This window comes from Neophocaena asiaeorientalis, unplaced genomic scaffold (assembly GCF_003031525.2).
Source record: "Neophocaena asiaeorientalis asiaeorientalis breed wild unplaced genomic scaffold, Neophocaena_asiaeorientalis_V1.1 scaffold448, whole genome shotgun sequence".
NCBI lineage: Eukaryota > Metazoa > Chordata > Mammalia > Artiodactyla > Phocoenidae > Neophocaena > Neophocaena asiaeorientalis.
In genome coordinates, this window is record NW_020174920.1 from 172,429 (window position 1) to 190,608 (window position 18,180).

The 18,180-nt window shown below is 35.1% G+C and overlaps 1 protein-coding gene across 1 annotated transcript in view; it reads left to right on the top strand.

Moving 5' to 3' along the window:
- Positions 1–18,180, top strand: part of DMD (dystrophin) — a 1,279,715-nt gene that overhangs the window by 24,911 nt on the left and 1,236,624 nt on the right. Inside the window, exons 7-9 of the mRNA XM_024760455.1 lie at positions 13,805–13,984; positions 14,295–14,423; positions 16,076–16,246. Of these exons, the coding sequence (XP_024616223.1) occupies positions 13,805–13,984; positions 14,295–14,423; positions 16,076–16,246 (480 nt within the window). The remainder of the gene's footprint in view (positions 1–13,804; positions 13,985–14,294; positions 14,424–16,075; positions 16,247–18,180) is intronic.

The following is an 18,180-nucleotide window of genomic DNA, read 5'->3' on the forward strand; positions in this document are numbered from 1 at the left end:
ATCTGTCACTATGCAAAGTTACAAATCTTTTTCTTCTTGTGATGAGAACTTTTAAGATGTACTTTTTTCGCAACTTGAAAATTTGTAATATAATTTTGTCAGCTATAGTCACCATCCTGTACGTTACATCCTCATGACTTACTTTATAACTGCAAGTTTGTACCTCTTTTTTTTCATTTCCCACATTCTTTTTATTTTTTCTATAATGTAGTCAGTAGCACAAGCTTAATCACTTATTCGAAAATCAAGTGATGTTCTTTCCACCTCATGCATCATCACCAGCAATAAAAATCCTGAGATTGGGACGTTTCAGGCAGCATTTTGATACCGCACTAGGTGGAAAAAATCCAACTTTTTTTTTCTTTTCCATTTTAGTAGTCATTGACGTTTTATTTTTTCTTTCAGTTTTACTGAGATATAATTGACATACAGCACTGTATAAGTTTAAGGTGTACGCCATAAAGATTTGATTTATGTACATCATGAGATGATGACCACAATATGTTTAGTTAATATCTATCATCTCATACACAAACAAAAGAAAAAATGTTTTTCCTTGTGATGAGAAAGCTTAGCATTGACTCTCTTAACGACTTTCATATATAATATACAGCAGTGTTAATTAATCATGTTGTACGCTATATCCCTGAGTACTTGTTTATGTTAAAACTGAAAGTTTATATCTTTTGACCACTTTCATCCAATTTCCCCTCCCCCAACCCCCTACTCTGATAACCATAAATCTGATCTCTTTTTCTATGAGTTTGTTTGTTTTTAAAGTATAATTGGCCTACAAAACTATGTTACTTCCTGGTACACGATATATTGACTTTATATTTCTATATATTACAAAATGATCACCATGATGTCTAGTTACCATCTGTCACCATACAAAGATTATTATTATTTACTGTATTCCCCACACTATGTATTTCATACCCATAACTCATTTATTTTATAACTGTAAGTTTGCACCTCTTAATCCCCTTCCCCTATCTTGCCCCCATCCTCTGGCAACTACATGTTTGTTCTCTGTATCTATGACTCTGTTTCTATTTTGTTATTTATTTTGTCTTTTTAGATTCCACATATAAGTGAAATCATATGGTATTTGTCTTTGTCTGTACCTCTTGAGTGCCTCCTTCACCCATTTCTCCCACACCCCAACACCCGTCCCCCCTAGCAATTACCAATCTGTTCTCTGTAAGTTTTGTTTTTTTGGATTCCCCATATAAGTGAAATCATATGGTATTTGTCTTTCTCTGACTTACTTCATTTAACATAATACCATCAAGGTCCATCCATGTTGTAGCAAATTTCACGATTTCATTCCTTTTTATGGCTGAGTTGTATCCCAGTGTGTGTGTGTGTGTGTGTGTGTGTGTGTGTGTGTGTGTGTACATCACATCTTCTTTATCCATTAATACATCAGTGGACACTTAGGTTGTTTTCATATCTTGGCTATTGTAAATAGTACTGCAATGGACATACAGGTGCATGTATCTTTTAGAATTATTGTTTTCATTTTCTTTTGATAAATACCCAGAAGTAGAATTGCTGGATCATATGATAGTTTTATTTTAATTTTTTTTTGAGGAACATCCATACTGGTTTCTGTAGAGACTGCACCAGTTTACATTCCCACCAACAGTGCACTAGGGTTGCCTTTTCTTTGCATCCTTGCCAACACTTGTTATTTCTTGTCCTTTTGATAATAGCCATTATGACAGCTGTGAAGGGGTATCTCATTGTGGTGATTAACATTTCCCTGATGATTAGTGATATTGAGCATCTTCCCATGTGCCTGTTGACTATCTGTATGTCTCCTTTGGAAAAAAAGTATCTATTTAGATCCTCTGCTCATTTTTTAATCAGATTATTTGAGTTTTTTTCTTACTGAATTGTATGAGCTCTTTATATATTTTGGATATTAACCCCTTATAGATATGTGATTTGCAAATATCTTCTCCCATTCAGTAGATTGCCATTTCATTTTGATAATGGCTTCCTTCACTGTACAGAAGCTTTTTAGTTTCATGTAGTCCCATTTGCTTATGTTTGCTTTTGTTGCAATTGCCTTTGGAATCAGATTCAAAAAATATTGCTAAGACTGATGTCCAGAAGCTTTACAGAGTTTTATGGTCTTACATTCAACTCTTTAATCCATTTTGAGTTAATTTTTGTATATGGTGAAAGATAGTAGTCCAGGTTTATTCTTCTGAATGTAGTTGTCCAGTTTCCCCAACACCATTAATTGAAGAGACTGTCATTCCCCCCATATTCATGGCTCCTTTGTCATAGATTAATTGGCCATATATACATGGGTTCATTTCTGGGCTATGTTCCACTGATCTGTGTGTCTGTTTGTATGCCAAAAGCACACTCTTTAAATTATTATAGCTTTGATGTATAATTTGAAATTAGGGAGCATGATGCCTCCACCTATATTCTTCTTCTTTCAAAGATTGCTTTGTCTATTCAGGATCTTTTGTGATTCTATACATATTTGAGTATGGTTTGTTGTATTTCTGGGAAAAATGTCATTGGAATTTTGATAGTGATTGCATTGAAATTGTAGTTTGCTTTGGGTAATATGGACATTTGAGCAACATTAATTCTTCCAATCCATGAGCATGGAATATCTTTCCATTTATTTGTATTTTTTTCACTCTTTTCATCAGTGTCTTACAGTTTTAAGTGTATAGGTTCTTTAACTCCTTAGTTAAATTTACTCCTAGGCATTCTATTCTTCTTAATGGAATTGTAGAATGGGTTTACAATGAAATTGTAAATGGGTTTATTTTTTTAATTTCTCTTTCTAATACTTTTAGTGTATCAAAATGCAACAGATTTTTGTGTATTGATTTTGTACTCTGCTGAGTTACTGAATTTATAAGTTTTAAAAGTTTTTTGGTAGAGTCTTTAGGGTTTTCTATATGTAAAGTTATGTTGTTCACAAATAGTGACAGTTTTACTTCTTTCTTTCCAATGTGGGTGCCTGTTATTGCTTTTTCCTGCTTAATTGCTCAGGCTAGTACTTCTAATACTATGTTGAATAAAAGTGGGGGGAGTGGACAACCTTGTCTTGTTCTTGATCTTAGAGGAGAATCTTTCAGTTTTCTTCATTATGATGTTAACTGTAGGTTTGTGAAAAATGGCCTTTATTATGTTGAGGTACATTCCCTCTATATCCAGTTTGTTGAGAATTTTTATTATGGATTGGTATTGATTTTTGTCATATGCTTTTCCTACATCTACTGAGATGATCATATAATTTTTATTCTTCATCTTGTTAACATGGTGTATCATGTTGATTGATTTGCAGAGGTTGAAGCTTCCTTTCATCCCTGGAATAAATCCCACTTCATCAAGATGTATAATCCTTTTAATGTATTCTTGAATTCATTTGCTAATGCTTAGTTGAAGATTTTTGCATCTATGTTAATCAGAGATCTTGGCCTGTAATTTTCTCTTTTTGTGGTGTCCTTCTCTGGTTTTGGTATCAGGGTGATGCTAGCCTCATAACGTGAGCTTGGGAGCACTTGCTCCTCTACAATTTCTTAGAAGAGTTTGAGAAGGACAGGTATTAAATATTATTTGAATATTTGATAGACTTCATCACTGAAGTTGTCTGGTCCTGGACTTTTGTTTGTTGGGTGTTCTTTGGTTATTGATTCAGTCTCCTTACTAGTAATTGGTCTATTCATATTTTTTATTTCTTCATGATTCAGTCTTTGAAGATAGTATGTTTCTAGGAATGTATCCATTTCTTGTAGGTTGTCCAGTTTGTTGGCATATAATTGCTCATAGTAGTCTCTTATGGTCCTTCATATTTGTTTGGTATCAGTTGTAATTTCTCCTCTTTCATTTCTGGTCTTATTTATTTGAACCCTCTCTCTTTTTTTCTTAGTGAGTCTACCTAAAGGATTGTCCATTTTGCTTATCTTTCCCAAGGAATTGTTCTTAGTTTCATTGATATTTTATGTTGTCTTTTTGGTCTCTATTTCATTTATTTCTGCTCTGACCATTATTATTTCCTTCTTTCTAATAACTTTGGGCTTTGTTTGTTCTTGTTTTTCTCTTTCCTTTAGGTGTAAAGTTAGACTGTTTATTTGAGATTTTCCTTATTTCTTGAGGTAGGCCTATGTTTCTATGAACTTTGAACGTCCCTCTTAAAACTGCTTTCTCCATCCCATAGATTTGGTATATATCCTCTTGCATTTGTCTCAAGGTATTTCTTTAAATTTCTTCTTTGCTTTCCTCATTGACCCATTGGTTGTTCAGTAGTTGGTTGTTTAATCTCCACATATTTTTACTGATTCTTTCTTCTGCTTTTTCTAGTCTTCTGTTGAACTCCTCTAGTGTATTTTAAAGTTCAGTTGTTATAATCTTCAGCTCTTTAGTTTCTGTTTGGTACTTATATTTTCTGTCTCTGTTGAAGTTCTCCCTGTATTCATCCATTCTTCTGAGTCCAGTGAGCATTTTTTGACCATTACTTTGAAATATTTATCAGGTAAATTCCTTATCTCCATTTCATTGAGATATTTTTTCCTGTGTTTTTTTTTTTTTTTTTACTTCTCCTTTCATTTGGAACCTATTCCCCTATCTCCGCATTTTGCTTGACTCTGTGTTTGTTTCTGTGTGTTAGGTGAAACAGCTACTTCTCCCGGTCTTGCAGGAGTGGCAAGAAAAAAAATTAAAATAACAGGAATAAAACATTTTAGAATAAGAATAACAGAAATAAGATAAAAAGTTTATAATGGGAATTGCAAAGTTAAACCGTTAATACTAATTTGAAATTCCTAAAGCCCAGTAGCTGTTTCATTCTAATTTTTAAAATTTTTGGCTGCATTGGGTCTTCATTGCTATGTGCAGGCTTTCTCTAGTTGTGGCAAGCGAGGGCTACTCTTCATTGCGGTGTGCAGGATTCTCATTGCAGTGGCTTCTCTTGTTGTGGAGCACGGGCTGTAGGTGCACAGGCTTCAGTAGTTGTGGCACATGGGCTCAGTAGTTGTGGTTCACGGGCTCAGTAGTTGTGGCTCACGGGCTCAGTAGTTGTGGCTCGTGGGCTCTAGAGCACAGGCTCAGTAGTTGTGGTGCACGGGCTTCGTTTCTCCACGGCATGTGGGATCTTCCCAGACCAGGGCTCGAACCCGTGTCCCCTGCATTGGCAGGCAGATTCTTAACCACTGGGCCACCAGGGAAGTCCCTCATTCTATTTTTAAATTCAACAATTTGCCTCCATCAGAGTAGTGATAAACAGGGAAAATTAATATTAAGATTTTGATAGAGTGGATCACTTCTAGCTGCATGGTCTGGACAACAGAGATGCCATAAGAAAACCACAACTGTGATGTTTGTCCCTCCATGAATGATCACATATATTCCCTCTTTGTACTGTACAAATCTCTGATAATGGATCTTGCCAGGTTGAGGTCAGAAACACTGATGGCTCTAGTGTAGAGACAGAGACAACAGAAGGGGAGGGTAAGGCAAACTAGGGGAGGTTACCAGCACCTGGGGAGTTGGAGTACCAGCACTGTACAAGATCCCTGAGCTGTCATGATAACCCCTACTCTCATGGGCATTAACAGTTTCACTTGCCAAAAGGACAGGGAAAGTATCTGTTTTGTTCACTGGTTTTTCCCATGCGCATAAAATAGTATCTGATATGTAGTACATGCTCAATAAAAATCTCTTCTATATAGTAAATTGTAATTTAAGAGATAAAAATTAAAAGAATGCCAAAACGTTTCTTGAGAGAAGAGAAAAATGCTGATTTGCTTTCAGAGTTTGGTAATTTTTAGACCAAATGGAAACAATCATCTGACCAAATGTTCCCATTTTATAGATGAGAAAATAGAAGTCCTGGTATATAGCAAATCTGCAACTAGAATCCAACACTATCTCTGATTTTAAGGTATCTAAAGTGACAAAAAGCTATTTGTCATCCGCAATGAGAATAAAATACAGCATGGCTAAATTTGAAGTGCACAATGTATAAGTCCACATAAAAATAATAAAATGAAAATTCTGTGTGCATTTATCACCTATTTAGTCTGTAATCTATGGCCACTGGTGTGATATTAGATTTTAGATATTATTTGTTGATGTCTTAAAATCATGGCCCAGTGGTTAGAACTCTGTGCTTTCACTGAGAAGGGAACGGGTTCAATTCCTAGTCAAGGAACTAAGATCCTGCAAGCCACGCAGCATGGCCAAAAAAAAAAAAAAGAATCACTTTGGTTAGGTGGATATAAGTAAATCAATTCTGAATATCCCATTACTGGTCCCAGTTGTTTAGCATATGAATTGAGCACAGAAATATAACCATCGGAAAATAAATATTTCTGTAATTAAATAGAAGTTTATATCTCGGATGATCATTATGTCTGGAAAATATAAGCTTCAGCAAAGTTTAATCTACATGATTTTCTGATTTAACTGCTAACAGATTTCTTTCATTCCTAATTTAATTTCAGTAGCCAAAAATTCAAAGCCAGTTAAATAATTCAGCTATATTAAAGCCCTTTAATATTCACAGTGTTATCTAAAAATTAAAATGGTTAAATATCATTCCCTAGAAAAATAATTTTTGTCCTTTAATAGTTTAAAGGTTTAATAGTTTAATCCATCAACTTTTTGGATAATTCATATTTACCATTTTACATAAATTGACCATTAATTTTTATTAACAGTAGTCGTGGGATACCAAGAGTTACGTGTTAGAATCACACACACACACACACACACTCTCTCTCTCTCTCTCTCTCTCTCTCAAATGTTGAGTTTAACTCAGGGTATTATAATGCAAAATAATTCATGTCTAAATAGCCACTTACGTAACAAGTCATGATTTTCACATTTATTTCAGGGACAAATTTTTATAATAGTCAACATTAGGAACAACAATTATAACTTTCCTCAATTATCCTTCTGCTGTCACTTCAATGCTAAAATTTAATGAGAGTTACCCACTAAGATCTCATGACATAATGTATCATTCTGTTTTGCCAGTGGTTCTCAGCATTGGCCGCACATTGAAATCACCTGGGGAACTTTAAAAGCCTACCAGTGCTGAGGGCCCACCCGCAGAAATTCTGATTTAATTGGTCTGAGTGTGGCCAGTGTCTCTAATATTCAGTAAAGTTTGAGAACCACTAGCTAGTGCAGTACAAGCAGTCTTACGAGATCTACGTTCAGTTCAGCCAATGATGTCCTGTAGTTTTTTTTTTTTTTTAACAATTATCTTTCACGGTTTAAAGAGATCTGGCCTCTGGTCCTAGATTATCTGGGTAATTACATCAACTCACCACTCCCCTTAGCTATAAAAGCATGAGAACTATTACTTATTTCTACAGTCTGTTACACTATCATTCCCGTGAAAAATTACATATCTTTTTTAAAGAGAGCACAGTAATTTATCTGTGAAGTGAAATAACACTAGCAGATCATTAACTTTGTACAATGAATGCATCAAGCAGCTGTTACTTAGAAAGTAGAACATCTGTTAAATGCCACTGGAGTCACTATTCACTGTCATTATAGTTATAGCTATAATTTCTGTTTTGCATATTCTGCTTTCATGAAATTCTTTTTTAATAGGCAATGCATTATTAATAAAAAGTCAATACACATTGGTATAAAATCCACTATTTAATGTTTTACATTCTTTAAAAATGTATCATTATATTATTCCATCACATTAGCCTAATAATAAAATATGTTTGAATCCTTGGACCATGGCAGAGTAATGTAGGACCTGAAAAAACAATTAATATCATGTTTTATCACATTTAAGACATATTAGATTGAATGATACACTGTTGATTTAATTACAGCTATTGTGGATCAAAAGAAACACCACCACCTTAAATGTGAACATATATTGCACGTTTTATCTCAATTTCAGAGACCTTAATATGTGACAAATGCACATCTTAGAATTGCAGTAATGTGGTAAATTTGTTCACTTTTTTCCCGTGAATATGTTTTGTAGCTAAAGGTGAAAACTCTCCCATTTCTGATGACCAGAAATGGTATAATATTCATGCAGACTGACTGAAGGCAGAATTCACTTGGTGAGGGTAACCTTTTAAAATACCTTTTTTTTTTTTTTTTTTATGCGGTATGCGGGCCTCTCACCGCTGCGGCCCCTCCCGCCGCGGGGCACAGGCTCCGGACGCGCAGGCCCAGCGGCCATGGCTCACGGGCCCAGCCGCTCCGCGGCATGTGGGATCCTCCCAGTCCGGGGCACGAACCCGCGTCCCCTGCATCGGCAGGCGGACTCTCAACCACTGCGCCACCAGGGAAGCCCTTAAAATACCTTTTTTGGGTGTGTTAGTTAACTCTTCATCCATATAGTGGGAACTTGCACAAGAGATAAAGATCAAATAAACAGGAATTTTGTAGCATCCTAGTAAAGGATGGAAAATATATGGAAATGGTGTTATGGCACACATTTGACTAAAGGTGGGACTGAGTGAAGATAGAATCTATGGGACAGGGGACACCTAAGAGATAAAAAAAGGGGAGAGGGATGAATTGGGCAATTGGGATTGACATATATACACTGATGTGTATAAAATTGATGACTAATAAGAACCTTCTGTAGAAAAAAAATAAAAATTCAAAAAAAAGAATTCATAAAAAAGCGGAGAGGGTGGGAATAATAGGAAATCAGATTGAGAAGTTATCCTAAGAATATAAATCCATCAGAAATTCCAGGAGAATTTGTGGAAAGCATTGGACCTCTGAAAATGTGAAATGGGTGAAAGAGAGGGTCAAGCGCAAGTGGGTTTTGTTTCTCTGCCCCTGTTGGCAAATATCTGTGGATGTGTTCCTATGGGACCAGATAATTAATCCAACACTTTTTACTATTTTACCTTTAAATCAATTAAAGATGTTTCCATCACATAATTTTATGATCAACAGAGACTGACAGAACAGGTTTTTCCAGCCTGCTACCTCATCAGTGAAGAGAGTTGATGAAGCTGATGGTGAAATCCTGAACCTCTCAGGCCACTTAAAATTAGACTCAAGTGATTTAACTTATAGGTATGAGGGGTGAATCAGAATGTAGTTTCCATCCTTCACATGAACACACGGGTGAGTGTCTTAATTAGGAGAAATTAACCTATGCTACCCATTTCTTTTATTATAAGAAAATTGTTCTAGCATTTAAAAAATTGCTATGGCTACGAAAAAGTAGAGAGCAAATTTGTTTCTTTAAAATCATAGAGGGTAGTGTTTAATATTTCAACTATTTATTCTGGAGCTATCAAATGTTACAAATTAAAGATATGGAAAATAAAGAAAAATGTTAGATTTTGTGGCAATTGATACTTACATTGAGTTCTACTCTTATCTGACATTTTTTTTCCTGTATCATAAAACCCCAAGCACCAAGTAGATAGTTCACATTAAGCTGTTGTTGAAACTCCTGTAACTAGACTTATGACCATGTCATAGGTCAAAATAAAACTGTGTCCATAATTTTGCTTTTAATTCAACCTTAAAATTGATCCTAGAATCTGTCATACTACTGCATGATTGAAAAAAACTAAGAGAGCTGATTTACAATTTATTCAATTTAATCATTGAATTTGAACTTGCCAATTCAGAAGGGTAGACCTTCCCAAACCCTCTCCAACCCTCACCTCATAAGGCAACAGAAGAAACCATGTGTGCTGAGGATTGAATGCCTTTTGAGAGGAAGAAGTGTATTTTCAATTATTTCTCCCCATCTCACCAACCCCATAAATAAGTCTACCTTTCTTAAAGAGGTAAGGGTATGGAGAGAATGGCCAACAGAGTAGCTGTAGTTTAATTCAGTAATTCAGTTCTCAATATATCTGCAAGTATAGACATTCTTCTGTTAAGGGAGACTTTTAGAGCATGGAAAAATGGTTCCTTGACATCTTAAAATATATGTTTTTAGTTTCCAGTGAGTACCCCATATTCCCCTTTTGGTGGCTTTTGATTCCAACCTTCGTACTTTCTCATCATTTTATACTTTGTCTTTAGTCAGTCTAAACCATCCCGTCCTTTATGGTAAACTCTGGTTTCAATTATCACCTCTCCCTTGAAGCCATTCATGCTTATCTCAGCCATGAATTATCTTTTCCTCAAAATTATGTTCTTTCTAATATGATATCAAATTGTTTGCTTGTGTTTCAACTTTTCTCTGCAGCTAGACTTGAGGTAGCATTAGAGCAAGGTATGCAGAGACTGCCTCCTTCCTTATCTCTGGCAGTGAATGGCACAGTGCAGAGTGGGTATTAATCATCTAATGTACATTGACTCATTGAAATTTAAGTAAAATCTTCACAGAGCAAGATCAGCATATTTTTTTAAATCTAAGATCATTTTATTTGTAAGCCATGCCATTAATTAAAAATGCTTTTGTGGTGGGCTTCCCTGGTGGCGCAGCGGTTGAGAATCTGCCTGCTAATGCAGGGGACACAGGTTCGAGCCCTGGTCTGGGAGGATCCCACATGCCACGGAGCAGCTAGGCCCATGAGCCACAACTACTGAGCCTGCGCGTCAGGAGCCTGTGCTCCGTAGCAAGAGAGGCCGCGATAGTGAGAGGCCCGCACGCCGCGATGAAGAGTGGCCCCCGCTTGCCACAACTAGAGAAAGCCCTCGCACAGAAATGAAGACCCAACACAGCAAAAATAAATAAATTAATTAATAAACTCCTACCTCCAACATCTTCTTTAAAAAAAAAATGCTTTTGTGGGGGAAAATAAAAAATCCATTAAACGAGCACAATATTTTTTCCTAACCAAAAATAGCATTTATACAAATGATTCAATACCAGTTTATTCTTGAACACCACATGTAAAGGTTTGACTTTAGGTCTTTTTACAGTAGGAGTGTAAATTTTCTCCTTATTCACTTTTGGCCATAAACGGTTATACACTACCACAATGAACACTGTTTTTTTTCAAGCTCATGTTCATGACGGTGTTAACTTCAACATGTTTGAGTTTTACCTTACAACATTGAAAAACATAAAATGAAACCAGAAATTAGTCCACATTTCCTGTTTTCTTGTTCTTATTAACTGAATGAAGTATCCCTGGACATTAAACATTTTCTCTTGAAAATTAGCTGGAGAATTTGGGTAGATTTTAATGAATAATAGTTGTTTGTGACCCATTAACTGTTTGCAGCAATATTTCCTAAATTCAAAACTTCTCTGATCTCTTCTGAGATTTGGAAACTTCCACTGCCTTTAATCGCATTGCCTGGCTTAGAAGGGACAAATGTCTGTGTACGCAACGACTTTTTGTATCAAAGTTTAAACATACTATCATCTTTCTGAAGTTATTTGAAGAGATAGTGATCCAAATATAAATTAAGCTTTAACTTCTTTAACTTTGTGAGGTGTTACCTTTATGAGTAAATGAGCTATAGTGACAAGGCACTAGTCTGGAATATAGGAAGTAGGAAATGCTCATTTACATATATTTTCATATTTTTGTCATACTCAAATATAAGTTTTATAAAGGTAAGGACTTCGTGTCTCTATCATTTTATCCACAGTGCCTAGAATAGTGGCTACCATGTATGGTTGTAAAGATTGTGTGCTACACAAGGGTGCAGACAAAGGGAATGAAAGGGCTGGAATCTAGCCCATGAGCAGTCACAAGTCAAACTGCAGAAGGGCTTTTTCCACCCAAAGATGGCATTTCTCATAATTTCCTAAAAGACACTAGGTAAAATCACCTACATCTCTGCTGTAATAGTGACCCATTTAGCAGGAGCTCAGTAACATTTGTGATTAATACATGAAGGAATTCCTTTTATGAATTGCTAAGCTCACTCATGTGCAACAGATGACAGCTACATTACAAATAGCCCATTGCATGGTAGCTGATAAGTTCATTTAGCATTAATTACCTTAATTTCAGATATTTTTTTATTTTGAAAAAGAAAAACAAATAGAAAAGTATATATTAGAATTGAAGAAACAATGACTGTGTTTTATATAGAAATTATTTTATACCATCTTTTAACCTCATTTATTCCCCTGCTTATTTCATAGCGAAAGAAAAAGCAAAATGTGTATATGTGTGTGTGTCTGTATTTATATATTTTTTGAGTAGATCAGGACCTGAGAGTATGGAGGAAAGGCAGCCATAAGAGTTATTTCTGTGTACTACAAAGATAGAAATGCACCTTGAGAATATATAGGACTAAGGATATATGCTGGCCTCATAGAGACCATCTTCCTGTTGTTTACTTGGACCACTTCTCTTATTCTCTGTGCATATATTTCATTTGCCTCTTTGCAAAAGGTCTCCCTCCACTTCTTGTCATTGCTGCTACCCAATAATTTTGTCTTACTATGGCTTTGACTTGCTGCAGTAAAGACATCAGCTCCATTTCAAATGACTTCTCAGCTGGGGTATTACCATAGATTCTGTATCTCTCAGTTAAACTTCTTGAGAGAGTATCTGTTTGGCTCAGACTTATCCACCAGGGAAGGTCCAACAGCTGTATGTGGGCGAGGGAGGGATCGGGGGCAGAGGCAGGGAAATGCAAGATGGTCATGTGGTCCGCCATGACACGTCACAAGAAAGAGTGTACGTAGAACTGACAGTAAAGTTTATACTAGGATCAGTTTTCCATCAACTCTCTACATAATTTCTAATATTAAATGTGCTTATTTACAGGTTTGAAAATCAAGTCTTAGGAAGTACTGGTGCTCTCTTAGGGGATTTTAATAGTATCTCTTTAATTTACTTCTAACTGAAATTAAGCATTTTTTCAATTATGAGTGTGAGCAACAAATCCCAGCAGTATCAGTAGTTCCTGTGACTTTGCCAGCAGTCACAGATAAAATTATGACAGATAATTTTATATTACTTTCTAGTCATTGAATATAATTCAAAACACTAGTGGTGCTAATCACTACTTTGAAATTATCCTAAAGGTTTGTTGCTAGATCATTGTAGTTATACATGTTACGAAAGAAAACATGTATTACTATCTCACAAATTTTAAAAATATATTTTGTATGTTTTATTTAAGTATAATTGTTTTTAATTTTAAATCCATTGCATTTAATTTTATCCTTTTAAAAACATTATTATGAGAAAGGATACTTAAGTTTCACCAGATGCCAAACAGGTTTGTGGCACCAAAAATTTGAAAGTACCTGCAGTAGAAATACAGGAGTGCAATAATTGTTGAATTTTCTAAAAGCAGTTGCTTAGCCACATAGCACAGGGAGATCAGCTCGGTGCTTTGTGACTGTGACTGCCTGGAGGGGTGGGATAGGGAGGGTGGGAGGGAGATGCAGGAGGGAGGAGATATGGAGATATATGTATATGTATAGCTGATTCACTTTGTTATAGAGCAGAAACTAGCACGCCATTGTAAAGCAATTATATTCCAATAAAGATGTTGAAAAATAAAATAAAATAATATGGTAAATAAGTAAATAAATAAAAGCAGTTGCTTATTTGTGGATGGGTTTTCTGAGCTCTACCTTTAGCCAATACTTATACAAATTAAGTAAATATGAATATGTTTAGATGGACAGTATGTATATTATTAAATATGTGCAATCATAAATAAATAAGTCAATCATGTTTATGTATGCATACATATTCATATGTACCCAGTAACGAAACTACAGTGTATATGGTATGATTTTCATCATTCCTAAAGACATGGTTGAAAGTTTAAACCCTTGAAAACTCTTACCATAGTAACTGGGCGCATAGCCATTTCAAAAGCTTTAAGTCTTAAGACGACAGTACTGGAAGCTCAAATGCTGTTCTTTTCACAGGCTACTCAGAAAGAGATTGAGAAACAGAAGGTTCACCTAAAGAGCATTACAGAGCTAGGAGAGGCCTTGAAAGCAGTTTTGGGCAAGAAGGAGACCTTGGTGGAAGATAAACTGAGTCTTCTGAATAGTAACTGGATAGCTGTCACTTCCCGGGCAGAAGAGTGGTTAAACCTTTTGTTGGTAAGAGAAGAGGCTGGAAGATTTTCAGCCCCTCTCCATCACGAGAAAGAAATTATATAAGCTTTAAATAATAGTATTTATGTTAGCAAATTCTTCAACTCCACATAAGTGTTGGCCCTTATTTCAATATCTATTTCTATAGTGTAAGATATTTTTTGCATGTTTGTATTATATTCTATATGGAGATTGCACCTAAAAGTAATTTAAATGATACTACATTTTTTGTCTTTTAAAATTGTACAAAGTAGGACAAATATTTTAAAATATTGTCTAACTAAATACTATGTCATGGTATGTCTCTAAAATTAAGGAATACCAGAAACACATGGAAACCTTTGACCAGAATGTGGATCACATCACAAACTGGATCATTCAGGCTGATACACTTTTGGATGAATCTGAGAAAAAGAAACCACAGCAAAAAGAAGACATGCTTAAGGTAGCAAATAAACTATTATGAAAAGTAATTTTCACACTGTGCAACAGTTATATCAATTATCTTTGTCCTAAAAGATACGAAGGACTTCTTAATAAGAGTGAAAAAAGTCTTCCTCTCTTCCTTCCCCACCTCCTTCCTTCCTTTCCTTTCTCCTTTAATGCCTTCTTTCCTTCCCTCCCTACTTCTTTAATTCAAATGGGAGTTCATGACTTTGAAGGGCCCTGTTATCTGGATATCTGTGCGTATCGACCTCTCAGCTAATTACACGCAACTTAAAATCTGATGAGAAAAGGATTCCCGGGTTTATTTTGGTGTTATATTGCAAATTCATGCCCATTTTAATAGTAATACTATATTCTTGTACCTAACACAAAGTTTAGTTTCTCAGCATTGTTCACAGACCATCTGAGTAAACAATGGGAGTCCAATCTATGGACATTTTGCCTATGCAATGTCTAAATCTTAGTAATTAGTAACAATACTGAGCTTACATAAAACTGAATTTTTCATTCTTAACTATATGTAAACTAAACATGACTTCGTGTTCTCTCTTTTTGGTATTGAAACTGATTATTAGGACATCCTAAGCTGTCTTTCTCAATGGCAACTTAGTCTTTACTTTAAAAAAAAAATGGTTCCTGTAAAAGGATATGAGGGGTATAATGTGCAAATGTAACTTACTGATGCTATGATACCTCTATTTGATGACAGTTTTTTCAGTTAAATAGGAAGAATTGCATTTGAAGAAGTCTCATATAAATTAAACAATGCCTTTGTTTTGTTGAAATTTTCAGTAATTTCGACTAGTGGATTACTATTTAAAGAATGCTTAAAAATTGTAGTTTCTGTCTATACAATTCATTTGTTTATTTTTTATGAAATTGATATTTTCTAAGGATTGCAATTCCTTTTTAATGAAAAACGGTAAATGTATTTCAGGCTGTCCCCCAGAAATATTTACCCTATTGTCTGTACCTTATTTTACTCTTCCTTCTCCTTTGATGTGTAGGTAAGGGATGTTCCTTCAGGGTCTTTGGAAAAATAGGAACTGAGTTATTTCACTTACAGCCTCTCCAACCCCTTGAGTCAGACAGAGCTTTCCTCAATCCCTCTGTCTGTGACACAGAATTCTTATCTGTTAGAAAATCCATTTTTTCCATGGCAATCGATATGATAAAGAAAAAGGGAACTTGTAAGTGCTCAGAAGGAATAGAAAATTGTTCTTCAGCTACCTTCCTTCCTAAGCACATATTCAGGTTGTTCCACAGCTTTGAAATTCAGGAAAGATAAAATAAGACTAAATATAAAATACTACAATTGTTGCCAGCAATATAGAATAGTTGTTTTCCATAGCAAAGGAAAACATCCCTTGTCCTTCTTCAGACTAAGGAATTACTTTCATTAAACATAGATCAAACGTAACCAAGGAGAGTGACCTATTTTCCTGAGGTCACACACACTCTCACTCTACTCCTATTTTATGGAAGTTGGCTTTTTACTCCCTCCATTTTCTCTCCATGTGCTCTTTCTCTTTCTCTCTCTTTCTCTCCCCCTCTCCTTCGCTCTTTCTTTTGCTTTCTCACTCTTTCGCTCTCTTTCAACTTCCATTTAATTACTAACTTTAAGCCCTGTCTCTTGCTCACGGAATATAGCGCTTAAAGGCTGAAATGAATGACATACGCCCAAAGGTGGACTCCACGCGTGACCAAGCAGCAAACTTGATGGCAAACCGCGGCGACCACTGCAGGAAAGTAATAGAGCCCAAAATCTCAGAGCTCAACCATCGATTTGCAGCCATTTCTCACAGAATTAAGACTGGAAAGGTAGGAAGATCTGCTCCAAGGTGGAAACTAGTGATAAATGATCTCTTGCGAAGGTTGCGCAGTACCCTGAAGGGGGCAAGCAACCCTCACAGCAAGGTTTTCAAAAGGAAAATGAAGGCCAAAATGTATTTGAGGAAATTTTACCATTGAATCTCATGGGAGATCAATCTCTCTCCCTTTTTCCCTCCCTACCCCCTCCCTATCCCTCTCTCTCTGTCATTTTGTTTTCCGTGGCACAGCTCGTCTAGAACTGCATTCTGCACTGGTTTACATATGTACTTTCAGGGGTAACCTGCAGCACAGTAACAAATAGCATGCCGCAGGCCAACAGCAGCAACAACAAAAAAGCACAAAAGACATAATCTAAAGAAAGCACTACCGACATATTTTACCAAATATAATATTGCTTGTGTGTGATATGGAAGAAATATCCAAAATGAGGTCTTGTACATCTCCTGCATGATGTAGGATTTCTGTACATCTCTGCTGGTTGTGCACATGTGTGTATGTGTGTGTATTTTAACTTGCTCTTGCTAGTTGTCGATACTTACTGTGATAAAATCCATTAGATTATAATGGCATGCAAACCATGAAGACAAATAATTGCAAAGCTTGTATATCCTAATTTTTGTAATTTTATATGTCTATTTATTCTATTTAATGAAGAACCAGGGTATATGGAACTTTTGCATGATAACCCTTTATATTTGTGTAACATTTAATGAAGGCAAAAATCTTATTTAATGGGTAGCTTGCAAAAATATATAAACACGGTATTATCGAATTTGAACTCTTTGGCGAGTATCAAAATGCAAGGAATTACCTCCCAAATTTATAAAATGTAGTTTGACACATTTTTCAATATATATGATATGCTTTCAAATACAAAAATGTATGTAAAAGAAATATATGTGTTTACATATACAGATAATTGCTAGAAATAATCTTAAATGAGAATAACATTATTGAAATATTTGTGAGAAAATGCGATATGTCAGGTAAGTTTTGATTCCTGGAAAAATAGGAGAATACGTTTGAAAAATTATTTTGGTAATTATGGACACCCAATAATAGCATGGTTTACATCTTCTAAGGCATTACTTTGTATCACTGTTATATATAATAGTACATATATAAAGGAATTCCTAAAATATTTGGAAATGTGATATGAATTTTAAATACTTTATTGCATGTGAAACATAGTTACTCTTCAAAACTCGCCTTCCCAAAGCAAAAAGGTATTAGCTTACCTTAATTTGTTGCTCTTGTTTGTAATAGTTAACTAATTAGTTCTACTCATTTATATATGAAGTAATCCTCACCTGAAAAACATCTGACAGATTCTAAAATTTTATTTTTAGTCCATAGTTGTTTTTTGTAAGAATTTACTCTGCTGTTTAAACAGACAGTTGTTTTCACTTCTGGAGATATCATTAAATGGGTAATATCTAAACAACCAAAAGTTATTTTAGTCATCTGAAAGATGAATGCTGATACTTCATTACTAAGTTTTGTATTCTTCCCATTATACTTTTTAATAAATCACTGAGCTAGAGTATATTTAAGAGTAAACAGGGTATTCTTTTCTTGATTTTTTTCAATGGTAGATTGAGATACATTATGTCAAAAGACTGTGACTTGTAGGTATTGAAAAATGAGTAGAAGTCATCATGCACCATAGAAACTGACAAACATAGCATGGCCAAGAGAAGTTTGTGAATTGTCATTCTATATTCTGTACGAATGTGTCAGTATACTTCCAGATATCATGCATCAGGTGAGCCATTTGATGTGTTTCTTTTATTACCCATACTGAAGAAAAGCATAAAAGATTTTAAATCAATATTTCAACTATACATTAATTGATGACAGTCACATTTTTACTTTTCAAAGCATTCCTTTTTCTCTAAATTCATAGAGATGGCTGAATGTAA